At 36.9% G+C, this 24,401-nt stretch overlaps 2 protein-coding genes and 1 long non-coding RNA gene across 3 annotated transcripts; 2 read left to right on the forward strand and 1 right to left on the reverse strand.

The window, feature by feature from the left end:
• Nucleotides 1-841: 841 nt before the first annotated feature.
• Nucleotides 842-1,633, reverse strand: LOC109181269. The gene has a single exon (XM_019331021.1). It carries the CDS (start codon nt 1,631-1,633, stop codon nt 842-844), a length of 792 nt encoding a protein of 263 aa, XP_019186566.1.
• A 15,051-nt stretch (nt 1,634-16,684) lies between these two features.
• On the forward strand, nt 16,685-17,434 carry LOC109182298 (rapid alkalinization factor). The gene has a single exon (XM_019332432.1). The coding sequence runs from the start codon at nt 16,817-16,819 to the stop codon at nt 17,180-17,182; it is 366 nt and encodes a 121-aa protein (XP_019187977.1). The 5' UTR covers nt 16,685-16,816; the 3' UTR covers nt 17,183-17,434.
• Nucleotides 17,435-21,220: 3,786 nt separating this feature from the next.
• LOC109181351 lies at nt 21,221-23,410 on the forward strand. The gene is made up of 3 exons (XR_002054178.1): nt 21,221-21,407; nt 21,678-21,715; nt 22,718-23,410. It is a non-coding gene; the product is annotated as an uncharacterized LOC109181351 (long non-coding RNA).
• The last annotated feature ends 991 nt before the right edge of the window (nt 23,411-24,401 follow it).

Consider the following 24,401-nt stretch of genomic DNA (forward strand, 5'->3'; position numbering starts at 1 on the left):
CAGATGAGATAATAGGAAAGACTAGGTGATATAATCCATTTTGCAGCTCAGCCCTTCCAATCATTCTCCCATGGAAAGCATCCTGTATTATGCATTGATTAGAATACATTTCCATTCTGTACTTGGTGTTTCTAGTGAATGATCCTACTGAAATCAGATTATAATGAAAGCCTGGCACATAGAGCACATCATGCAGTATTAAATCATCAGATAGAAACACTGAACCAGTAAAGGTGATGGGAGCATGTTGCCCATTTGGTAGATTGACATTCATATTATGAACTCTCCTCTGATTTCTTAGTAACTCAACATCACAAGCAATGTGGTGAGTGGCACCACTGTCCACAATCCAATCAGTCTTGTTACAGCTAACAGAATTAAGTGAAGGAGGAATACCTTCAGACTGTAAATTGGCTGACACAGTGTTGACTAAGGTTTGAGATGGTTGATCAAAAGGTGAGTTCATCCCATCAGCAGCTGGTTTCCTTGCTTCCATGAACTCCAGGAAATTTCTGAAATCATCTTGGGTAAAATTCATGCCCCTATCTGTATTTTGCTGCTGATTTCCTTGAACTTGATTTACTGAAGTTTGACCTCTTGATCTTGGTTTCCACCCAGGTGGATAACCATGTTTCTTGTAGCATTTGTCATGAGTATGACCTGTGTAACCACAATAAGTGCAGACAGGTCTTTTTGCATTCCCCATGGCTTTCTTGAATCCTGACTGAGAGCTGCTAGCCAAGAACACACTCCCTGCTGAACTACTTTCCCCTGCTTGATGTAACTGGCTTTCAAACTGTGTGTTTCCCATCTGAAACTGTCTCTCTTGTTGGGCCACCATTTAATAAGCTTCATTCACCTCTGGTAGAGGTCTCAGTAGCATAATCTGATTTCTAGCCCATGTGTATCTCTCATGCAATCCAATTAAGAAGATAGACAGTTTATCCATTTCAAGCTGTTCATTGAGGTCATCAATTTTCTTCCCACAGTTGCATTTGACAGCACAATCACAATATACCATGGGCCTAAGAATACTCAACTCATCCCACATTAGTTTCTGTTTAGTAAAGTATTCATTCAGGGAGTTATCTCCTTGTTTGATTTGATAGATCTCACACTTGATTTCTGCAATTCTAAACAAGTCTTGCTTGCTAAACCTTCTCTTTAGGTCATTCCAGATTCCATGAGCCGTATCTATCCACAACACACTTCTCCCAATAGTTGGGGATAGAGAGCGAATTATCCAAGAAGCAACTATGTTGTTGCACCTTTCCCAGGCCATGTACCTTTCTAGGTCATCCTCAGGTGGTTTTCTAATCGCTCCATTGATGAAGGCAGTCTTGTTTTTACAAGATAATGCCATGGTCATTGCCCTAGCCCACGTATGGTAATTAGAGCCATCCATAGGGAAGGGGACCAATTCTAAAGCAGGGTTTTCATTGATGTGCAAATAATAAGGGTTCGATTGATTTTGAGGGTTAAATGATACCTCTGTTGAGTTCAAGCTTGTCGCCGCCCTAGCAGGTGGCTGTGCTGCGCCTGTGTTCATCGGATTTCCTCCCGGAGCAGGGAGACTGGTGGTGTTGTTTGCTGGGACGGGATGATTCCCGATTGTAGGCCACGCCGTTGCCATCGAATACAGAGCGAAAGGATACTATTGCTCAGAGAGATCCTGATTGCAATTGCTCTGATACCATGTTGCAGATCTAAGAGCAATAGAAAGATGAATTGAAAGGAAGAATTTCGTATGTTTATTCAGAAGAAAAGAAAGGCCTTTATACAAAGAAGCTTAGCTGCCTAACTGCCCTATGAACAGTAATAACTGCTACATGAACAGTGTTAACTGCCAAACTAACTGCCAACTAATCAAAACAGATTTAACAAAACACTTAAGGACTAATTATTGAGTTTATATTCCTAAAAATATCTGTGAAATTTCAATATCTGATATTCAGATCAAATTTGTATTACAATATCACATAACAAAAAATATCCGAACCAATAATCTATTGAGTTCAACCAAATTCTAAAACTTGGTATATAGTTCAATTTTTAATTTTGATAATGTGAATAATGTCTAACTTTAAAGGTAAGCAAATAAGTTATGTTTAAATAAGTAATGGAAGTAGAAAAGATAGAAGATGATGATAAGTATAAGATAATAATGAATGCAATTATAATAATAAATAAATAGGTAAGTAGATAATGATGAGAATGTAATTATATAAACTTATAGTGACATGTAGTCAAATAGATTATAAATGATTCAGTTTTTTATTTTTCAAAAAATTAAAGAAATTCTCTTATTAATAAACCGGCTGTTGTTATTTGAATGTTGGGGAGTTCCTACAGTAAAATGAAACTTTTTTTTTTTTTTTTAATTTTGGGACTGAAGAATAATGGTTGGGTTCATCTAGAAATACTGTAACAGATGTTTGAATATTCAAAGTATAAAAGCTGGCTTCTGTATATTTCTAGCTGTATGTATACTCACCTAACGTCATACCCTGACCTAGAAGAAGATTGAGCAGATTTGAAAACGCAACCCTTGTATGCGTTTTACTCCCTTTTCGATTTATCATTTATACTAACTTCTAAGCAAATTTAATTCACATCTATATTGAACAAATTTTAAAAGATATTACATTTCATTTATTTTATTAAAAAAAAGCATAAAACACAATTGGATTTACAAAAAGTAGTATTTTCACCCATGCAATGCACGGAATAGATTTGTTATATTATATTAAAAATATTTGGGTCCGTTATACAATTATTTAAATTATAACATTAAATATTATATAGCACAATTGAAAATATGGTCTGGATCGTTTATGTTTGTTGATGTTATTATTGCTTCAATTCAAGCAAATAATTGCTCAAATTAATAGCTAATGGGTAGATGTACGCATGCGGTGTTGTAACTTTAAAGATTTTATATATTATTTTTTCATATTTTTATAAATTAGACAAATGTGCTCGTTCTCTAGCAACTAACTTAGTTATAGTTGATACGGTTAATGCCCGTGTACGTAGGTTGCATGTATGTAATGTGTATGAACAATGTAGAGAGAAGCTCAAGTAGATCTCTTTTATTCATAATTGTTTGTAGAGAGAAGGGAGAGCATTCTAGAGAGAGAGTATAGTGTGGGGGAGAGGGAGAGAGGACCCCTAAAATGAAGGGTTAAAAGCCCTTATATAGGTCAACCCAAGTCGGGTTTGACCTTGACCCGAACCACCTTGACCCGAACAGTTTGTCCCGACCCAAATAGGAGCACGGAGCGTACGGGTAGCCTGAACCGGGGGTATATTCCCCATCATGAAGCCCCCCCCAGTCCGTGCCCTGACGATGAGTTAGCGAGGAAGGATTCGGGCTGGAAAACTGATCACACGGTCCGTGACTTGCGCCATTTGCCTCGTTAAAAACCTTAGGCTAATAAAAAACCCAATGGGAAAAACTTTAGCTAAGGAAAAAAGAGCACAACGCTAAACGCAGTCTGGTGGACTAAAAAAGGGAGTTGCCCGAACTAGGGGTCGGTTTTGCAACATGATTCGAGAGGTCGAACCTTTACGGGACGAACGAACGGGAAGCTAGCTAAGATCTAGAGATCGGGTTAGATGCGATCTAGAGGTATACTTTATCGGTCTGCCGACCGGGTTTCTAGGTACGACCGGGAGGTCGGATTTATTTACGATTTGGGGATCAAACTTTCTATGACTTAACACTAGAAGACCGGGAAGATCAATCTACGCGGGAGCGCGACGAGCTACTACCGATGTAGCCCTTCACTCCCTTAGTTGCGAGAATCGTCAACATAAGATAGTAGATATGATAGTTTTCCGAGTTTGCTTTGCAACTTTAATCGCGATCTGCAAATGACTCAACTGAACTCACGATGTCGATACATCAAACTATACTTAGGCCGACCGGGCGTAGAGCGCCGGTGGTGGCTATGCCAACCTAACCGGGCGTGGAGCACCGGTGGTGGCTATGCCAACCTAACCGGGCGTAGAGCGCCGGTGGTGGCTATGCCGACCTAACCGGGCGTGGAGCACCGGTGGTGGCTATGCCGACCTAACCAGGCGTAGAGCGCTGGTTGTGGCAATGATGCTGACCGGGCGTAGAGCGCCGGTGGTGGCTATGCCGACCTAACTGGGCGTGGAGCACCGGTGGTGGCTATGCCGACCTAACCGGGCGTAGAGCGTCGGTTGTGGCAATTATGCCGACCGGGCGTAGAGCGACGGGAGTGGCTATGCCAACCTAACCGGGCGTAGAGCGCCGACGGTGGCAATGATGCCGACCGGGCGTAGAGCGCCGGTTGTGGCAATTATACCGACCGGGCGTAGAGCGCCGGGAGTGGCTATGCCAACCTAACCGGGCGTAGAGCGCCGACGGTGGCAATGATGCCGACCGGGCGTAGAGCGCCGGTTGTGGCAATGATGCCGACCGTGCGTAGAGCGCCGGGAGTGGCTATGCCAACCTAACCGGGCGTAGAGCGCCGACGGTGGCAATGATGCCGACCGGGCGTAGAGCGCCGGGAGTGGCTATGCCAACCTAACCGGGCGTAGAGCGCCAACGGTGGCAATGATGCCGACCGGGCATAGAGCGCCGGTGGTGGCTATGCCGACCTAACCGGGCGTGGAGCACCGGTGGTGGCTATGCCGACCTAACCGGGCGTAGAGCGCCGGTTGTGGCAATGATGCCGACCGGGCGCAGAGCGCCGGGAATGGCTATGCCAACCTAACCAGGCGTAGAGCGCCGTCGGTGGCAATGATGCCGACCGAGCGTAGAGCGCCGGTGGTGGCTATGCCTAGCCCCCCGAGTCCGAGCGGCTATGACAGTCGGTCAATTGCCGATCGGACTTAGTGGAAGGAAACGCGAAAGAAACGCGCGTATAGCTCCCCGAGTCCGAGCGGCTATGACGGTCGGTCAATTGCCGGTCGGATTTAGTGGAAGGGGACGCGAAAGAAACGCGGGTATAGCTCCCCGAGTCCGAGCGGCTATGACGGTCGGTCAATTGCCAGTCGGACTAACTAGGAAAAGAGGGGAACGCGAAAGAGACGCGCGTATAGCCCCCCGAGTCCGAGCGGCTATGACGGTCGGTCAATTGCCGGACGGACTAACAAGGAAAAGAGGGGAACGCGAAAAGACGCGTGTATAGCCCCCCGAGTTCGAGCGGCTATGACGGTCGGTCAATTGCCGGTCGGACTACAAGGAGAAGACGACATTATGGTCGTTCGGGCAGCAAAGCCGTAAGTTTAAGCGACATTGTGGTCGTTCGGGCAACAAAGGCCGTAAGTTTAAGCGACATTGTGGTCGTTTGGGCAACGAAGGCCGTAAGTTTAAGCGACATTGTGGTCGTTCGGGCAACAAAGGCCAGAAGTTTAAGCGACATTGTGGTCTTTTGGGTAACAAAGGCCGGAAGTTTAAGCGACTTTGCGGTCGTTACAAGTTTAAGCGACTTTGCGGTCGGTACAAGTTTAAGCGACTTTGCGGTCGGTACAAGTTTAAGCGACTTTGCGGTCGGGCTTGTCCTTGTGGGTCGGGAGACCAGAATTGCCTACTTAGGTCGGCATAGCCACCACCGGTGCTCCACGCCCGGTTAGGTCGGCATAGCCACCACCGGCGCTCTACGCCCGGTCGGCATCATTGCCACCGTCGGCGCTCTACGCCCGGTTAGGTTGGCATAGCCACTCCCGGCGCTCTACGCCCGGTCGGCATCATTGCCACAACCGGCGCTCTACGCTCGGTCGGCATCATTGCCACCGTCGGCGCTCTACGCCCGGTTAGGTTGGCATAGCCACTCCCGGCGCTCTACGCCCGGTCGGCATCATTGCCACAACCGGCGCTCTATGCCCGGTTAGGTCGGCATAGCCGCCACCGGTGCTCCACGCCCGGTTAGGTCGGCATAGCCACCACCGGCACTCTACGCCAAGTCGGCATCATTGCCACCACCGGCGCTCTACGCCCGGTTAGGTTGGCATAGCCACCACCGGTGCTCCACGCCCGGTTAGGTTGGCATAGCCACCACCAGCGCTCTACGCCCGGTCGGCCTAAGTATAGTTTGATGTATCGACATCGTGAGTTCAGTTGAGTCATTTGCAGATCGCGATTAAAGTTGCAAAGCAAACTCGGAAAACTATCATATCTACTATCTTATGTTGACGATTCTCGCAACTAAGGGAGTGAAGGGCTACATCGGTAGTAGCTCGTCGCGCTCCCGCGTAGATCGATCTTCCCGTTCTCCTAGTGTTAAGTCATAGAAAGTTTGATCCCCAAATCGTAAATAAATCCGACCTCCCGGTCGTACCTAGAAACCCGGTCGTCAGACCGATAAAGTATACCTCTAGATCGCAGCTAACCCGATCTCTAGATCTTAGCTAACTTCCCGGTCGTTCGTCCCGTAAAGGTTCGACCTCTCGAATCATGTTGCAAAACCGACCCCTAGTTCGGGCAACTCCCTTTTTTAGTCCACCAGACTGCGTTTAGCGTTGTGCTCTTTTTTCCTTAGCTAAAGTTTTTCCCATTGGGTTTTTTATTAGCCTAAGGTTTTTAACGAGGCAACTGGCGCAAGTCACGGACCGTGTGATCAGTTTTCCAGCCCGAATCCTTCCTCGCTAACTCATCGTCAGGGCACGGACTGGGGGGGGCTTCATGATGGGGAATATACCCCCGGTTCAGGCTACCCGTACGCTCCGTGCTCCTATTTGGGTCGGGTCAAGGTCAAACCCGACTTGGGTTGACCTATATAAGGGCTTTTAACCCTTCATTTTAGGGGTCCTCTCTCCCTCTCCACCACACTATACTCTCTCTCTAGAATGCTCTCCCTTCTCTCTACAAACAATTATGAATAAAAGAGATCTACTTGAGCTTCTCTCTACATTGTTCATACACATTACATACATGCAACCTACGTACACGGGCATTAACCGTATCAATAGTAATCAATTGTTATCCTAATTCATTTGCATAGAGGATATATTTTTGTCTAAATATATAGCAATTTTGTCATTTTAGAAAAAAAAAAAACATAATATCAACGATTATATTTACATATTATTGAAAACCTCTTTGTGGACGAAATTAGTAGTCACAACACAATTTTGTCCATCCCCGTCTAGAGCTAACACCTTCAGGCCATCATGATGGGTGACTTGGGAGAAAGTCACGTACAATTGTCTGTGAATAAAGACCAGTTTTTTAGCAATAACCCAACGTGAGTTAGTGTTTGGCCTTGGCTTTTGTTGATAGTCATGGCATATGCAAGCATCAACGGGAATTGTTTACGCTGGAACTTGAAGGGCAATCTTGTATCAGAAGGAGTGAGAGACAATTGGGGGATAAGAACTTTGGTTCCTTCATGTGTCCCATTAACTATTTTTGCTTCGACAATGTGATCTGCCAATATTGTGATGATGAGCCACGTCTCGTTACAAATACGAAGAGAGTGGACTATGTTCCGCAATAACATAACAGGTGCACCGACCTTTAATGTCAATGAATGATTAGGAAGACCCGACAATCTCGAACTATTTAAGAATTTAGGAGTGTGTACTTCTGATAGAGTTTAATTGTCTGATTTTGCCTTACACAAAGAGTCACAACTCAAATATGTTTGTCCTTCTGCAGTATTCATGTCGCACATGTACTGATTAATTTGATCAACGACATCTAAAGTCAGCGAGAGGATCGCTCGGCCTTCTAGCTGTGACTCATCAAGCATGTCATATCTCGAGCTTGGGAAGGTGTTTTTCACTATAGTTGCTATGCGATCGTGTCCACACTTCAACAAAAATCGTGACGGAATATCGTTCTCAAATGAACCGCCGTTTACAACCCCTGCAATCCCATCTCCGATGTCTGCAATCCATTTTGAAAATCAATCAACCGTCTGTCTATCTTCCTCTGAAGCTAAGGTCCATAGTCTCTAGTTCTTTGTGAGCCTTAATACCTTGCAATTCGTCCACATGTATGAAGAATTAATAGTTGTTCCGACAACTACTGGTCTTGTTGTTTTTGGAATAACAGGTAGGATATGTCTAAAATTGTCGCCCAAAATTATTGTCTTTCCACCAAAAGTCTTTTCAGCACTACCCAGTATGGTGAACCTCGATAGATCCCTCATGGTTTTATCCAAAGTCTCAAAACAGTGTTTGTGTGTTATAGTGCGTCATCCCATATTATCAATTTGCTCATTATTATAAGCTCAGCAAGGTCAATGCCTTTCGATATATTACACATGGAATCTTCATTCAAAGAGAGTGGTATAGCAAATCTGAAATGTGTTGTCCTGCCTCCCGGTAGGAGCAAAGATGTTATTCCATTGGAAGCAACATTCAGAACAATATCACAGCGGTTCCTTATATATATGCATGTGCGCGCTCATGTGAGAACGAATTCCTAGGAAAGAATTGAGAACCAATCACAGTCATCCACGTGTCCAGATTTGATGAATCAGATGTAATTTTTTAAAAAAAAAAAGACGTGGTGATATTTTTGTAAATAACTCGAACTTTGATGCAAATAACATGTGTCAAAAGTGCAAATAACTTGTGCAAGTGTGCAAGTAAAATCACTTAAAAGTGAAACCATTTTCAATTAATAGTGTAAGTAATTTACCTTTTTAACATTGATGCACTTAATGATAACATATTTCACATTGGTACACTTAACAATAACGTTTGGTGCAACTAATGATAACGTTTAATTTGATGCACTTAATATTGTTGCTCAGTGTACATTATTTCTTCAACTTTTAATACATTTTTTTTACACTTAGGTACACTATATGAAACTGTTACTTGCACTTTTAACACAATTTACATGCATTTCAAAGTTTCATTATTTACAAAAATGTCATCGTATTTTTTTTTTAAAAAATAGTATTTCTTATCCGTTAGATATGGACACATGGACAACTACGATTGGTTCTTAGTTCTCTCTTGAGCAATTAATTCTCACCTGACCGGTCTCATATATATAAATCAAGAACCTATTGCTTTTAATTTATAAAACGCTCGAATTGACAAAGGCAAGAATCAAGATAGAAATGCCGTGTTGCGATAAGAGTATATATACTGTCTTATAACTATGAGATGTACTCTTGAGTCTTAAGAGAGATGCTTAAAGTACACTAAACCATTAATAACGGCGAATCTCTAACGTTGACGGAAGGCTTTGGACTAAGAAGAGAGAGAAAACGCGTTGTGCCATATACCTAACGTTGACAGAAGGGCTTTGGGACAAAAATGCCAGGTAGGAATGGCTTAGAGGAGAGAGAGAGAGGGAGAGAGAGAGAGAAAACGTGTTGGTGCCAATGTTTGTTCAAATTTGATCATTTTCACTTTGTTAATTATTAATTATTCCCTGCTTTTGCAACGGCCAGCTCAGTGAACACAATATCTCTCTTCACCAAAACCATTACGACATGCATTTCGCCCTTATTTCAACATTGCCCTTCACTACATATTCACCTCATTTACTTCTCATTATATATGACTGGACAATTTCTTACCCCAAAAGGCTGAATCCTCAACCCTAAGAGCCCCCACACTCCGACCCGACAAAACATGTGGAAGAATGTAAATCACGGTGACTCAATGGGTTATATATGAATGGACAATTTCTGATTTTATTATTGGAAGAGTCAAATCAAAACCTTGTAAGGGTTGTTACGGTAACAATTGTTCCCCGATAATATTTTATGGAAAGAGTAACAAGGTAACAATTGTATTGCTCAGAGTTGTGAATACAAGGTTTAAAGCGTGTTCCCTTTATTATTACACGGAGTTAGCAAAATATCGATTATGTCATTGAACTATGAAAAGTAAATGTTATCCTTCAATTTTCAAAACGTGACATATATGGAGTTGTGGTTACCCATTATATTGCAAATTTGCAATGTTTAATAGGGTAAAAATGTACTTTTTAACTTTTATATTCTTTTTTCTATTTTCCCTTTCCCCTTTCTCCTTCCTTTCTTGTCAATATAACGGGTAACCACTACTTCGTTAGGAGAGGAGCAATATATATTACATTTTTGAAAATTGAGGTGTAACATGTACACCACTAATACACTACTAAAAATTATGAAATTTCCGACCACCTGAAAGTGATCTTAAATCAAGTCGAAAGCCTTGTTCCAACCACTTTTGGTATCTGGAAACACCTTTGTTGCTGTTTTCGACCACTTTTTGCTTTCGACCATTTTTGCTTTCGACTTGATTTAAGATCACTTTCAGATGGTCGGAAATTTCATAATTTCTAGCAGTAATAGTTCATGAGTGACATTGATAATTGACATATTTGTGAAGAGCATAAATTACAATTTTTCCTTTGAATAATATTATGTGTATTTTAATAACTTATTATGACAAATTATGATTAGTCTTTTCAAAGGACTCCATAATTTGGCAATCAACTACAATATGTTAAGTTTATTGGGGTTGTGGGATATGAATCTATTTAATTCGTATGATTAATTAGTTGAGACTAGTCTAAAAGGTTTATTCCCTAGTAGAAATGTAGATGCCAGTATGTCACAATCTTTTAATCTCCATATATAATTGGAGACTCAAAGTACTAAAGTAGCCTTGATAGTCCAAAGAGTAGCATATGTCAAGTATAAGAAAACAACAAAATATCAACAAATTAAATAACTACGGAGGACAATATAAATATAAAATATTTATGGATTTCAGTGTTTTACCTACAAAAATTTATTGGTAAATTAAATATCTAGAAAGTTTAGTAATTTACATATAACTTTTTAATTGATAAATTCAATGTTTCATTATTGTTTCTTACCGTAGATGATAGATTTAATTAATTCAAGGTAGCCCGAATGATAATAAAACAAATGAATAATATGGTAATATATAAAAGACAGAGAATATATGTGGCAGAGACAATTCTTGTATTGATAATAATATGTACGAAAATTACAAGGAAATGTAATAATTAGACAAGAGATTAGATGTTAGATAAGAGATAGATTGTCCTAAACAAGACAAGAATGAGACATTTTATACTAAAGCATCCTCCAACCGCCCCCATGAGAATAGGGCGGGTGGGCGGTTGGATTTCCTTTGACCGAGTCCGCGCGTGTAGCACACAAGGTAAGCACCCTGGCCGAGGCCGAGGCCACCCCAAGTCGAGGTCTGAGGTTGACCAATTGAGGTCACATCAAGCTTCTCGGGTCGTCTCTACTTTTCTTTAAGTTAATTTACTTCGAACCTGTTTCTAATATATCCATCGATAGAATATTAAGCCACTAGGTGAAGCAAATGATGGGTATGGGCATTGTCTTTTGTACTTGTCATACACTAATTCACCAGAAGTTATAAGCCCTTGTTAGTTGTCACCCATTAGTATACATACGGAGTTGTATACTTCACAAATAGGGCTCTCATAATAATTGATATTGTAATTTTTTCCAATTTACTTAAAGAACAAAGTTAACAAATATGAAATTGATTTTATATCGATACAAAGGAAGTCATTTTTCGACATATTATTATTCAATATCGTTCATTATCACTATTGGTGCTTAATCTATCCTAGCACGTGAATATCTATTACCCATCAATGTCAATATTGATTTTTGTCACTAAAAATTGTTGAAAAAATAATAAAAATGACATTGTAAGTGACTAAGTGGCTATTTTATTTGTGGTACAAATATGTATGGTCCACTTCTTATTAGAATCAGGTCAAAGTGAATTCAAGTTCTTTGTAGTGAAACGAAGAGATTGATAGTCGATGCCTGAAGGCTTATACGTAGCATTTGTTCTACATTGAAAAAAAAGAAGGGGATTTGCACCACTATATATACAAGACCATTTTAGAGGGATGTTGAATTGTATAGCATAGAGGCTCTCTCGTGTGTAGGGAGAGAGCAAATCAAATCCCAAAATAAGCGGCTTGACTCGTGTCCTTGACTTAATTACATATTAATTCCAATTTTTAAATCTTAGAATTAATTTTTAGGTTAATGGTTGTCATCACAGACTAATTTAAATATCAGTATAAATGTCATGTTTAATGCTATTGAATTCAATCTCTCCTATATAAATTTGGGTTGAACATGTGGAATTTTTAAGAACTTAAAGCCTACACTTCACTCTAAAAAAAAACCTTTACTCATCTTCTTCCTCTTCTTTCTGTGTTCAAAATTGTGTTCTTGTTCGCCGAGTTCTTTTGTTTGAGTGTTTAAACATAGAATCGTAGCTTGTTTTATTTTGAGAAAGCTAGGCTACAACGCTTCTAACGCATTTGAGAGATAGCAAATAAGGTTTTAAGGATAATGTGGGTATCACATGACTCAAGCTAACCTAACCCTTTCTCCTTTTGTTTTTTTTTGCGCTTAGCTTGTTATTTTTGTATAAATAATCTTTTTCAAAATATTTCTATCTACATTTATATAAATATAAAATTCAATAATTTCAAATACTAACAATATTAGTTATAATTACTATAAACATAAAAAGTTAATGACATTCATTTTCATTATTTAAAAAATGTTACAATCACGTTTATATATAATATAATCGAATTTTTTACTATTGACATAATTTTTCAAAGGAATAAGGTCCAAATTGGCCGCTGAACGTAACTTGAAAGTGCAATTAGGCCACTGGACGAAAAAAAAAATGCAATTAGATCACTGAACACTCCAAATGTATGTAAACCTAGGGTGGTTGAGTGGAGGGACTCATCCATCATTAACCAAAAGTCAAGGGTTTGATCCTTGGCTTTGGGAATGGAGCACCCTTAAATTTTCAGGCTAGCTGTCCCACCCAAAAGACAATCGTTATACCGTGCACCAGGGCCACATTGCGGCGCACATAGCAATAAGCAATGTGCGCCCCGCGCCTCCCAAAACGATGTGTTTTCAGGTATAAAATTCTGTACATTCGAAACTAGAGATTTTTTTCTTTTTAAAAAAATTATGCGTTTTCAGGTATAAAATTATGTGTTTTCAGATATAAAATTATGTGTTTTCTATTATATAATTATGTACATTCGAAACATGAGATTTTTAGTTATAAAAATTATGTGTTTTCAGGTATAAAATTATGTGTTTTCAGGTATAAAATTCTGTGTTTTCTATTATACAATTATGTACATTCAAAACATGAATTTTTTTTTTTAATAGCAAACACGCGAAAAGGTCAAGACGACGTCGTTTTGGGCCATGGCGCATAATGCACTGTGCGCCCTGGTGCACGGTATAATTTACCCCCAAAAGAAGTGTTAAAAAAAAAAAAAAAAAAAAAAAAAAAAAAAAAAAAAAAAAAAAAACAGGTTACCATCCATAAAAACGCTGGGGTGAAATGGATAATTTTTAATAATTAATTTTAAAAATAAAAAAAAAAACAAAAAAAAACGATGGGGTGAAATTGATAATTTTTAATAAATAACTTTAAAAATAAAAAATAAAAAATGAAAAATGCTCGAGTGAAATTTGATAATTTTTAACAATTAACTTTTAAAATAAAAATAAAAAATGTTCGGTGAAACGGATAATTTTTAATAACTAACTTTATTATATTTTATTTTTAAAATTTATTATTAAAAATTATTTAAAAGTGCCAACTCACCGTCCTTGTAAGTAGGTAACCTGGTATCAAGCGAAATTACATACATTTAGAGTGTTCATTGGCCTAATTGCACTCTTTTTTCGTTCAGTAGCCTAATTACACTTTCAAGTTATGTTCGGTCAATTTGAACATTATTCATTTTTCAAAAATTATAATATTTTTATCCAAATAAAAACATTGAGATGTGAACATCTTTGAAAAATTCAAAGTTGAAACTCCAACCCTCTTATTACAAATTTCTTCTGAAATCAACACATAATCCAACTTTCATTATGTCAACTTCCCTTTCCTCATTGTGTTTCTCCACTCCCTTGTATGTAATGCCGGCCGTTTAGTCATGTGCCAATGACATGCAAATGAACCTAAGACTATATGCAAGTTTCATGTAGACAAAGTAGCCTTAATAATCCAAAAAAGTGACATGTGCCGGGTATTATATGCCTGTAAAATACTTCAAAAATTAGAAGGATACAATAAATATCAACAAATTTAAAAATGAATTAAATAAACACAGCTAAAATATTTACGAATTTCAATATTTAGTTCAATAGTTCCTAAAGGTGAAGCAAACAATGGGTATTGGCAATGCCTTTTGTACTTGCCATACTCTAATTGACCAAACTATATGATAAGACCCATAAAGGAGTTGTATACTCCACAAATAGGGCTCTCATAATAATTCATATGGTAATTTTTCTCTTTTTCTTTTTTGAAAGGAAAAAAAATGGTAATTTTTCTCTTTTTTTTTTTATTTTTTATTTTTTTGAAATACTCATAATTCTTTACAAGGTAGTATCTGTTCTATGTTTTCTCAAACAATTTCAGTCCAAAGAATCTAAGCCCCTATCACCGGGTTCTCATTTTTATTTAAAGCTAGCACAAACTTAGAAAATCTACAATTGAGCTTTATATCAATACAAAGGAAGAGACATTTTTTTGGCATATTATTATTCAATATCTCTCACATGAGTTTTCATTACCCATTAATGTCAATATTGGGTTTTTTCACTACAATAACTTTATAATTTTCTTTTGAGCTGTATTAGGTATTTAGGTAGTGGATGAGTGAGATTTCTGTGAATCGACATGTGAAATGACAATTGATTACTAGGTTGGACTGATTACATTTTTACACAGCGAGACATACACGTGAAGAGAGAAATCTTCTATCGATGCTCCAACTGATATTCTCCTTTATCTAACAAATGTCACAAAGATTTCCGCATTCGGTAGCACTCTATGTGTTGGCAATGAAAATCTGAAACCTCTTTAATACTTCATATTTTAAAATTTAACAAACTTGTATTGAACTTTATATCAATTCAAAGAGTCTTTTTTAGCATATTATTATTATTATTATTATTATTATTATTATTATTATTATTATTATTATTGTTGTTGTTGTTGTTGTTGTTGTTGTTGTTGTTGTTGTTATTGTTGTTGTATATCTCTTTTTTGAATCCATTATTGTATATCTCTTATTATCACTATTGGTGCTTAATCTAGCATATGAGCATCCATTGCCCATCAATGTCAATATATATTTTTATCACTAAAAATAACTTTAAAGTTTTCCCTTTGAGTTTTATTATCATGTGGTGGATCAATAAGATTAAGGGTCAAATAGGCCATCGAGCTGCACCTAATAATGCAATTAGGCCATCGAACTTTAAAAAGCAACAATTAGCTCCCTGAACTAACTAATTCTATTCAATTAGTCCAATTTGTAGGTTTTGGAGGTTGTTAGCAGGTCACCCCTAATTTATAATATTTTAAAAAAATTATTATTTAAAATTAAAATTAAAAAAAAAAAAAAAAAAAAGATACCGTCTCTGCAGGAGACGAAGAATATCTTCGTCTCCATTATTCTTCGTCTCCGGCTATGGATCTCCAGCCAGAGACGAAGAAGGTTTCTCCGTCTCCATGGCCGGAGACGAAGAAACCTTCTTCGTCTCCGGTGTGTCAATCTGTTTTTTTTTTTTTAATTATTAATATTAAATAATTATTTTAAATAATAATTAAAAAAAATTTTGAAAAGGGGTAACCTGCTAACAACTTGGAAACCTACAAATTAGACTAATTGAATAGAATTCGTTAGTTCAGGGACCCAATTGTAGCTTTTTGAAGTTCGGTGGCCTAATTGCATTATTGAGTGCAGTTCGATGGTCTATTTGACCCTTATTCCTAAGATTTATATAAATCGACATGTGAAATGACAACTGATTGTTAGGTTGGACAGATTATATTTTTACATAGCTAACCATACACGTGAATCAAGAAATGTTATATCGATGTTCCAACTGATATTCTCCTTTATCTAACAAATGTCATAAAGTTTTCCTCCTTCAGTAACACATAATATACTGACATTGAAACCCTTTAACGTCTTGCATTTCAAAATTTAAGCAATGTAAACACAATATAAGTAGTGTTAAATCCACACCTTTAAAAAAAAAAAAAAAAAAAAGCTAATAATAATATTTCTATCTACATTAATATAAAGATATAATTCAACAATTTCGAATACTAAGAATATTAGTTACTTTATTCTCAAAAGAATATTAGTTACTACTGACTCTATTATAATGTAGTATCAGTCTATATATATAGACTTTTTCAACCTACTAACTCTATTACAATGTATTAACTGTTCATATATACTTTTTTAACCTAATAACATTCATTTTTATTATTTAAAGAAAAGTGTTAATAATCACTTTTATTTATAATAATTGATATTCTTATTAGTGAAACATAATTTCTAAAAAATTATAATATATTTTTACCCAAGTAAACATTGAGATGTGAACATCTTTGAAAAATTACTCTAACCCTCTTATTACAAATTTCTTTTGAAATCAACACACAATCCAACTTTCATTATGTCAAGTTGTCAACTCCCCCCTTTCCTCATTGTGTCTCTCCACTCCCTTGTAATTGTTATGTTATGTAATGCCGGCCGTTTAACTTTTGCTCTCTCTAAAAATCTAAAGTAGTGGGGGTCCACTCTACGGTGGCAATTTCGTGATAATTTACTAGATTGGGGGTTATTTGTTACATCTCACTGCTTATAATACAACAACTAGGCTTCCCATTGCTGGCAAGAAAGAGAATCAAAACCTGAGCGGCGGAGCGGAAAGACGACGAAGGAGAAGAAATCCGAACACAGAAGAAGAGGATTTCCGGTTTTGTTGAAGGAAATCTGAGCACAGAAATGGCGTTCTCTTCTCTCTCGTTTCTGAGTTTGATTTTGTGTGTTACTGTGATGCTAAGCCCCTACTGGGCTTCCGCGACGGCGAGCGGGGACGGCGAATTGGTGAGCTGGATGATGGCGGCGGGATCCGGCGGGAGGTGCGACGGAAGCACGGCGGAGTGCCTGGCGGAGGCGGAGGAGCTGGAGATGGAGAGCGAATCGAGCCGGCGCATATTAGCCACCACGCGGTACATCAGCTACGGTGCGCTGCAGAAGAACAACATCCCCTGCTCCCGACGCGGCGCTTCCTACTACAACTGCCGCCCCGGCGCCCAGGCCAACCCCTACACCCGCGGCTGCAGCGCCATTACTCGATGCAGGGGTTAGTTAGATGACATCATCACTCTCTCTCGTCTTCAATAACACCACCCACTCCGCAATTGCTTCTTCATCGGTACATTTTTTTTGTCTCCTTATTTTTTAAATTTTAATTCTAAAACTTGTTTAGATTGGATTGTTTGGTATACGCAATGATGAACAATGTGAAAAGAGATTGAAGATGTATACTGCATCTTACGCATCAAATTGTCTGTCAATTATAAGTAATTATGTGTATTTAATTTTTCCTCTTTTTTTTTTTTTTTTAGTACAATTTCTTTCTCCAATCTCCATCATAAATTCACACCAAGTCTCAGTGAAAATGATTCTTCATCAAATTTTATCTCAAATAACTTGACTTGTAGCCCTTTATCTTATTATTCTCATAACCAAATGACATAATGGTATTATTCATGAATTGGTGGAATGATTAATGATGAAATTACTCCAAAGTTTGATGATTTGCATACATCATATATGTTGACTTTGAGTTGAATTCAGGTCAGAATGCTGTGTTGTTTGTTTAATTTAAATATATAGTAGTGATGATCGTTATCATATATGCATTTTACTCCCTTCTCGATTTATCATTTAGTCGGAATTCACATTTATTTGGAACATTTTTAAAAAAATATTACTCCACTACATTTCATTTATTTTATAAAAGAATGGTGTCAAACGCAAATATTTGTACAAAATGAGTTGGTGAGAATATTTGTTTTTCCGGACACCAAGTTTGCATTGCAATTAACAATTACAAATAACATTTTATACTGAGAGAGATAAGATACCAATTTCAAAATTGTTAGTTGAAAAGAATCTCTCCTAACCCGCCACCAGGCCATGTGGAGAAAGAAGGCATGCCTTTACCACTTAAAAAATCTTGGTGGGGTTTGCTAGAGCATATGCAATTCTATATAGACGCAAGTTGATAAGTCACTATCGCTTTCCATTTCACAAGATTTGAAATTAATTACTCCGTATGTGGAGAAAATACAAGTAGCTCAGTGGTCTATTTCTAGGCATCTATCCATTCGTGTATGGATTCTAATAAGTCTGGGGTTATATCCAAAATGAACAGATCTCTTGTGTGTACCGATATTTGACTTTGTTTGCTAAATTATTGAATCACCGTAATTTATATCGTCCCAAATGCTCTGTCGGGGCGAGGTGTGGGGTCGTGGGGATTCATAAAATCTATATTGTAGATTCATAATTTTTAAATCGTAGATTTATAATTTAAATACAGTAAATTCATCGTTTCTATACAGTAGATTTATAATTTTTATATTACAGATTCATAATATCTGTATTGTAATTTATAATTTCTATCCAGTATAGAAATTATGAATCTAATGGATATTCATAATTACTCAAATCTTATTAAGTGACCTAACACATGAAATACTATGAAAGTATGAAGGGAGTATATACATTTTTAATTAGATCTCATTCTTCTCATCTAGGATATTCTCTACTATCAAGCAAATTGCTTTGCATGAACCAATCTTCTTACTTTTTGGTCAAGCCCATAGCGCACTCTATAGCTCCATTCTGTTAACCATTTGAGAGCAACCATTGGGGTTTTTTTTTTTTTTTTTTTTTTTTTTTACTTCTTGGTATACGGAAGTGATGGATTATATTGATTCGGGGTTCGAATCAATTAACTCGATAAATTAATGAATATGACAAGTATAGGATTAAGACAAAGGTAAATGATAAATGTAATGGCAAAAGTAACGTAATGAAGGGACAAATATTGACAAGTCACGGAGACAATATTGTATTAATCAAGTGTTATGTCATTACAAAGGACAATTTGTGTAATAACAAGACAAGATTGTGGATAATGAATGAATTATGTCTCAATAGGACACAATGTAGTGTTTTTATACTCTAAATTGGCCCTAACTACCCCGGAGAAGATGGTGGGGAGTTACAACCTCCTCAGACCGCAACAAACGCCGCAAGACTCGGACCAACGCGAAGACCTGAAACCCGGCCGAGTGTCAAGCTCGCCCAAGGTGGTTCACCTTATGGTCGACCCCATGGCCGAGTCGATCAGGTCCAGTTCTGGGTTCCCTCCGTTGCTTCAAACTTGGTTCATTCCGTGTTGTCCCGCTTCGGGTCTATTTGTAATAATTCCATTGAGAGGTGAAGAGAGAAGAAAAAAATTTGTAGGAGTGTGACATTTTGTGGGATCCGCATGAGAGGAAAAAAAAAAAACATGACGGATGTTCATTTCACGCACTAATAGCGCACAATAGGTGCATACCGTGTTTTTTTTCTCTCTTTGTGTATTTTCCTCTCTTTCTTCCCTGTCTATCTCCGACTTGGTAAGAAAAACTCTGTGATAAAAAAAAAATCTCCTTATTGATGTGTTAATCTAATTGCGTCATGTGTTAGGGAGCCATGCCCCAACATTAACAAATATCGTAAATTACATTTACATTATTGTATAAAGGCAAGACAAGAATTTGACAGGATCACATCAATATTTGATCTCAAGGGTGAGCGTGTGCAATTGGTCATTGTCAATTGTAAGTTGCAAAATCACCATCAAAGTGGAATCATTTCTATGGTTTTGAATTGATTCTATGCCACAAAAGACCATCATGATCACATGGACACCATGATTTAATGATTTCCATTATTGGGGTCTTAAAGAAGCTTGTTGGTTGTTAGTGATGGGGACCCTTTTGCACTAGTCAATATTAATAATGAACTACATAAATTATATTCAATCAGTGGAGCATGTTTCATATATATCTATGTAGACCATGATAATACACCACAAATATTATATTATCAAATGAAATTATAGTAAAATTAAAATAATACTTTAGTATTGACACAATAAACCTATTGTAATTATAAAATAAAATTGAATAGCAGAACTCATATATATATATATATATATATATATATATATATATATATATATATTCCGGTTTAGGTGGGAACGTGTGAACGCGTGAACTGAAAAAATGCACCGCAATTACTATACAAATACACGCATCTCGCCCATCCAGCTAATGCCCAATCGTGCATTTCCGTATGCTTTGCTTCACTCTTTTCACTTCAGTGCTAAGGGCATCCTCAATAGTGGGGGTTTTGGTGTGATATTTTAGGAATTTTTGTAGGTGTGATTAGAAAAGAGAAAATGAGAAGAGGTTAAAAAAAACAAAAAAAAAATGACAGTAAAAGAAAAAATAAAAAATAAATAAAAAGAACCTAAAACGCGCCCGACTGGACGCGAATGTGCAGCCCACTTTCCCCTTCTCTGCTTACTTCTTTCCTTTGTGGGACTCACACAATGGGACAAAATTCCCAACCTCATGCAAACAACTCTCTCCTCTCTCCTCTCGCCTCCACTTCACACCTTTTGCCTAAAATACTGTGAACAACCCCCCTATTGGGGTTGCTCTAATAAGGATCACATTGCTAGGATCAGTGTCTAAGTTTCAAGAATTCTTTAGGCAGATTAATGTCCTAATCTCTTATGCAGAAAAGGGTAATCTACTAATTTGTAATTCTCAAAAGCCTTAATTTCATTTTTTGTTATAGATTTATAGGTGACAGTCAATTTTTAGTCTTTTTTTTTTTATCATAATATTCACATTTGGTCCTAGTATTATTGTGACATGATTATTTTTGTCATCAGTCAATAAAATCATTGAAATATCATTAAGTGCGAAGACATTTTGATCATTTTTATACAAAGTGAGTTGGCCGCACTATATTTTTATGTTTATTTGTTTTAAAAATTGTAATTAAAGACTGAAATGCATTTGTATTTAATGACATTATAACTGTTTTGTTAATAAAGGACCAAAAATAATTATGTCAGGATAATATTAGGACCAGATAATATTAAGATCAAATGTGAATATTATGAAAAAAAATTTAAAAATAAACTGACACATATAAATCTAAAAACAAAAATGAAATTAACTCTTTTCAAAAAAATTTACGTTGACACATTAGCACTAAAGTTTTTGTTTTTTTTTTTTTTCTAATTTAATTTCTTGCATCCAGTTTCTAAAAGGGTAATTACTGATTCCTTTTTTTTGGAAACTGTAATTACTGCTTCCTAAACCACCAGACCACGCCCCAGCTTCGTCGCTCTGCTTCTCCGTCCCTGATCGCAAGTCGCCACCGCCGACCACTGGCCGTGCTAGGTGGACGGCAGTCGGCAGCTCCGTCGTCAGCTTTACGCCTCCACGAGTCCATGGTAGTCTTCTACTCTTCTCCAGTTCCTAATCCGTTGGACCTGTTACATCTGTAGATGATCTAAAACAACTAATGGAATAAATTGCCAACCATTATGGATTCTTGTCTGTTGTCTCCTTTTGGTTTCATCGTCAAAATTATTGCAAATAAAGAGCGGAATAACTAAATAAGAGATTAAGAGTTCCCTAATTCTTGTCTCAAAGATCAGTTCATTTGCCCTAATTACTTGAGAATTGTGTCCTAACTACTTGCCCTAATTTTGTTTTTGCAGATCCCAAATTTGCTGACCTGACAGAGTTGCAGATTTTGGTAATGGTTTACTCTTTGTTCTTTATTAGAAGTGTTTTACTTGTCTTTTAAATTGATTTAATTAATTAATTGATTGTGTAAAAAATATATAGATGTTAATTAATTTATTTAGTTACAATGTTTGAACTTAATCATTTAAAATGCAAATTTTACCAAAAACATAAATGTTGGTTGTAATGTCCTTACTAGTGTTGGCATTGCCGTGTTTCAAATTAACATTCTCATCGAATAGTAAACAAAAATCATACCTAGCTAGCTAGTAGCTGGTATATGTCAAGATGGTTAATATCCAAGTAGTCAAATAAAAACTCTGAAATGTTTTCTCTTTAATAGATATTTTCAAATTATCAAGATAAATAGAGTCGAAGAACAAAAAAAAAAAAAAGAAAAAAAAATAGACATTGCATGTTGAAAATTCTAAGTGAACAAAAAGTCATCTAAGAAAGAAAAGTTCTAAGTGGCAACAAGCAAGATCTAGAAAAAGCTCTATTGACTTTACACTGCCCAGTAACAAAGACCAATATTATCAAGATTGAAGAGTCTAAAAGTTAAAGAACTAAACCAACCATTGGTTGAATTAACGGAGATACTCTACTTGTAAAATGTAGAAAAGGTATGAGTAACAAGTTTGATGATACTTGTGAAAGTTAATTGTCATGTGGCTGTATCCTTGATCAAATACAATGATTTATTCTCTATTGTATTTATGTGCGGGGATATTACATAGTGAATTTTTTCTAGTGAAAAGAAAATTAAGGAGCGAAGTAGAGGAATTGCATAATCCTCAAACCACTGTAAATATTTTACTTTTACTCTGATCTTTATTTCCTATTTATTTATTTTCATGCGTTTCCATGCTATTTCACAAATCTATTTTTCAAATTAAACTTAATGTGAATGTTAATTTCTTTAACATTTGTTATGACTTTTAATCTTTTCAAATTCTAACAGATTAGGCAATAAATATTCTTTAATTGGATCATAGTGTTTTGAAACATTTAGGAGGATTCTTCGACTGATGATCTGGTAGAAAAAGTGTTTCAATGATGCTAAAGTTTTTCTGTCTCGGTATCAAATCCGCCAAGCATGAAAGGGAGGCTAGCACTCGCATCTGTCATGGGAGAGAAGATTAACATCTGGGTGCTGGAATACAAGGAGCAAAAATGGAGAAACATAAAGGTTGTTTTTCCCTTGGATTCAATCATGAATGGCAACTTTATTATTCTTTATGAAGCAATAGGCGACATGTTATGGATTTTCGTTAACGAACACCTAGTTGCTTATAACATGAGGACCAATAGAATCTCCACGCGCTGGGCAGCGCCACCTGGGCTGAAGATTCAGTTCGTGTATACACCTTCCTTGGTGCACTTAAAAGGAATGACTCCGTTTGAAAGATGCAAGAGGACTCAAAGACACTTGGCCACTTCATTACTGCCACTGTTGCTTCCTGTTTCAGTGATGGCTAGGATGATGTAAGTTTCATCAATGGCTCTCCACAACTCTTTCTCCTTTTAACTATACTTGCTAGTCTTTGCTTTAACATTTAACAGTAGGACTTCAGAACTATTGTTCTTTTCTGTGCTTGTTCTTTTTGAAAACATCGATTATGGTGTGAATATCTAACACTTTTAGTCAGGCTCAGGCAGAAAATATACCATTTTCATGATTTTAAAAGAATCTCCAAATTCTCTCTATCAGTCCGTGCCCCTTCGAAAATTCTTATTGACTATATTAAAACTTTTTTGCTATTAATCTTCTCTTTTCTTAAGCGTATAATGAACACAGTAGCTTATGTATTTGTTGGAATTGTTGTTTCTTTGACTGAATGTAATGTTGGTTCGATGTTTCACTTGCCATTATTTTGAATAGTTTGTGACTTGATGAATTATGATTTTTCTCTTTTCAAAAAAAAAAATAATAATAAATCTCCAAATTATCCCTTACAAATTCTTTCAGAGGATGCTAATGGGTTAGATACAATTACAACGTATGATATAGTATGCAAGCTCAACCTATTAGGCCCAACCCATCATCAAGGATAAGAGAGAATTACAGCAGTTATACTGGGAACCGGGTCCACCTTACAAGGTGGACTAGGTCTAAAATACACAATTTACATTTTGAACTATTTGAATTGTGAACATTTAGTATGTAAATATTCAATATGTAAATTGTAAATATTTAATAGATAAATTGTGTATTTTTGAACTTAAATCCACCTTACAAAGTGGATTCGGGTCCACAAACTAATTTGCCTGAGAACTACGACCCAAGCCTCTGGCTATACATGACCAAAGTCAATGACATGTGTGCCTAACAAGGATTAGGGGGCAAATTATTCTGCGAACTAGGGTCCACATTGCAAGGTGGATTCGTGTACAAATGTTTATAATTTATATTTTAAAAATTCACAATTTGTACACTACAAACACACAATGTTAACATATATATAATTGATTACATTGTTGTATTTACAATTTCCTTTCAAATACTATAGTCACAGAATATTAACATATTAGGATTTGATGACCCTGTATTGTATTTATGTATTTTGACTTGGAAACACAATTTATATTCTAGAAGTTCACAATTTCAATACTAAAAATACATAATTTATATGTCGTTTAAAATCAAGGTCCAACTTGCAAAAAATTTCAAAATTAAAAATTAAAAAAAAAATGTC

Source organism: Ipomoea nil, unplaced genomic scaffold (genome assembly GCF_001879475.1).
Source record: "Ipomoea nil cultivar Tokyo-kokei standard unplaced genomic scaffold, Asagao_1.1 scaffold1043, whole genome shotgun sequence".
Lineage (NCBI taxonomy): Eukaryota > Viridiplantae > Streptophyta > Magnoliopsida > Solanales > Convolvulaceae > Ipomoea > Ipomoea nil.

What these genes read in the sequence shown, in the direction of transcription:
- LOC109182298 (XM_019332432.1), top strand. Translation starts at nt 16,817, where the DNA reads ATGGCGTTCTCTTCTCTCTCGTTTCTGAGTTTGATTTTGTGTGTTACT.
- LOC109181269 (XM_019331021.1), bottom strand. Translation starts at nt 1,633, where the DNA reads ATGGCAACGGCGTGGCCTACAATCGGGAATCATCCCGTCCCAGCAAAC.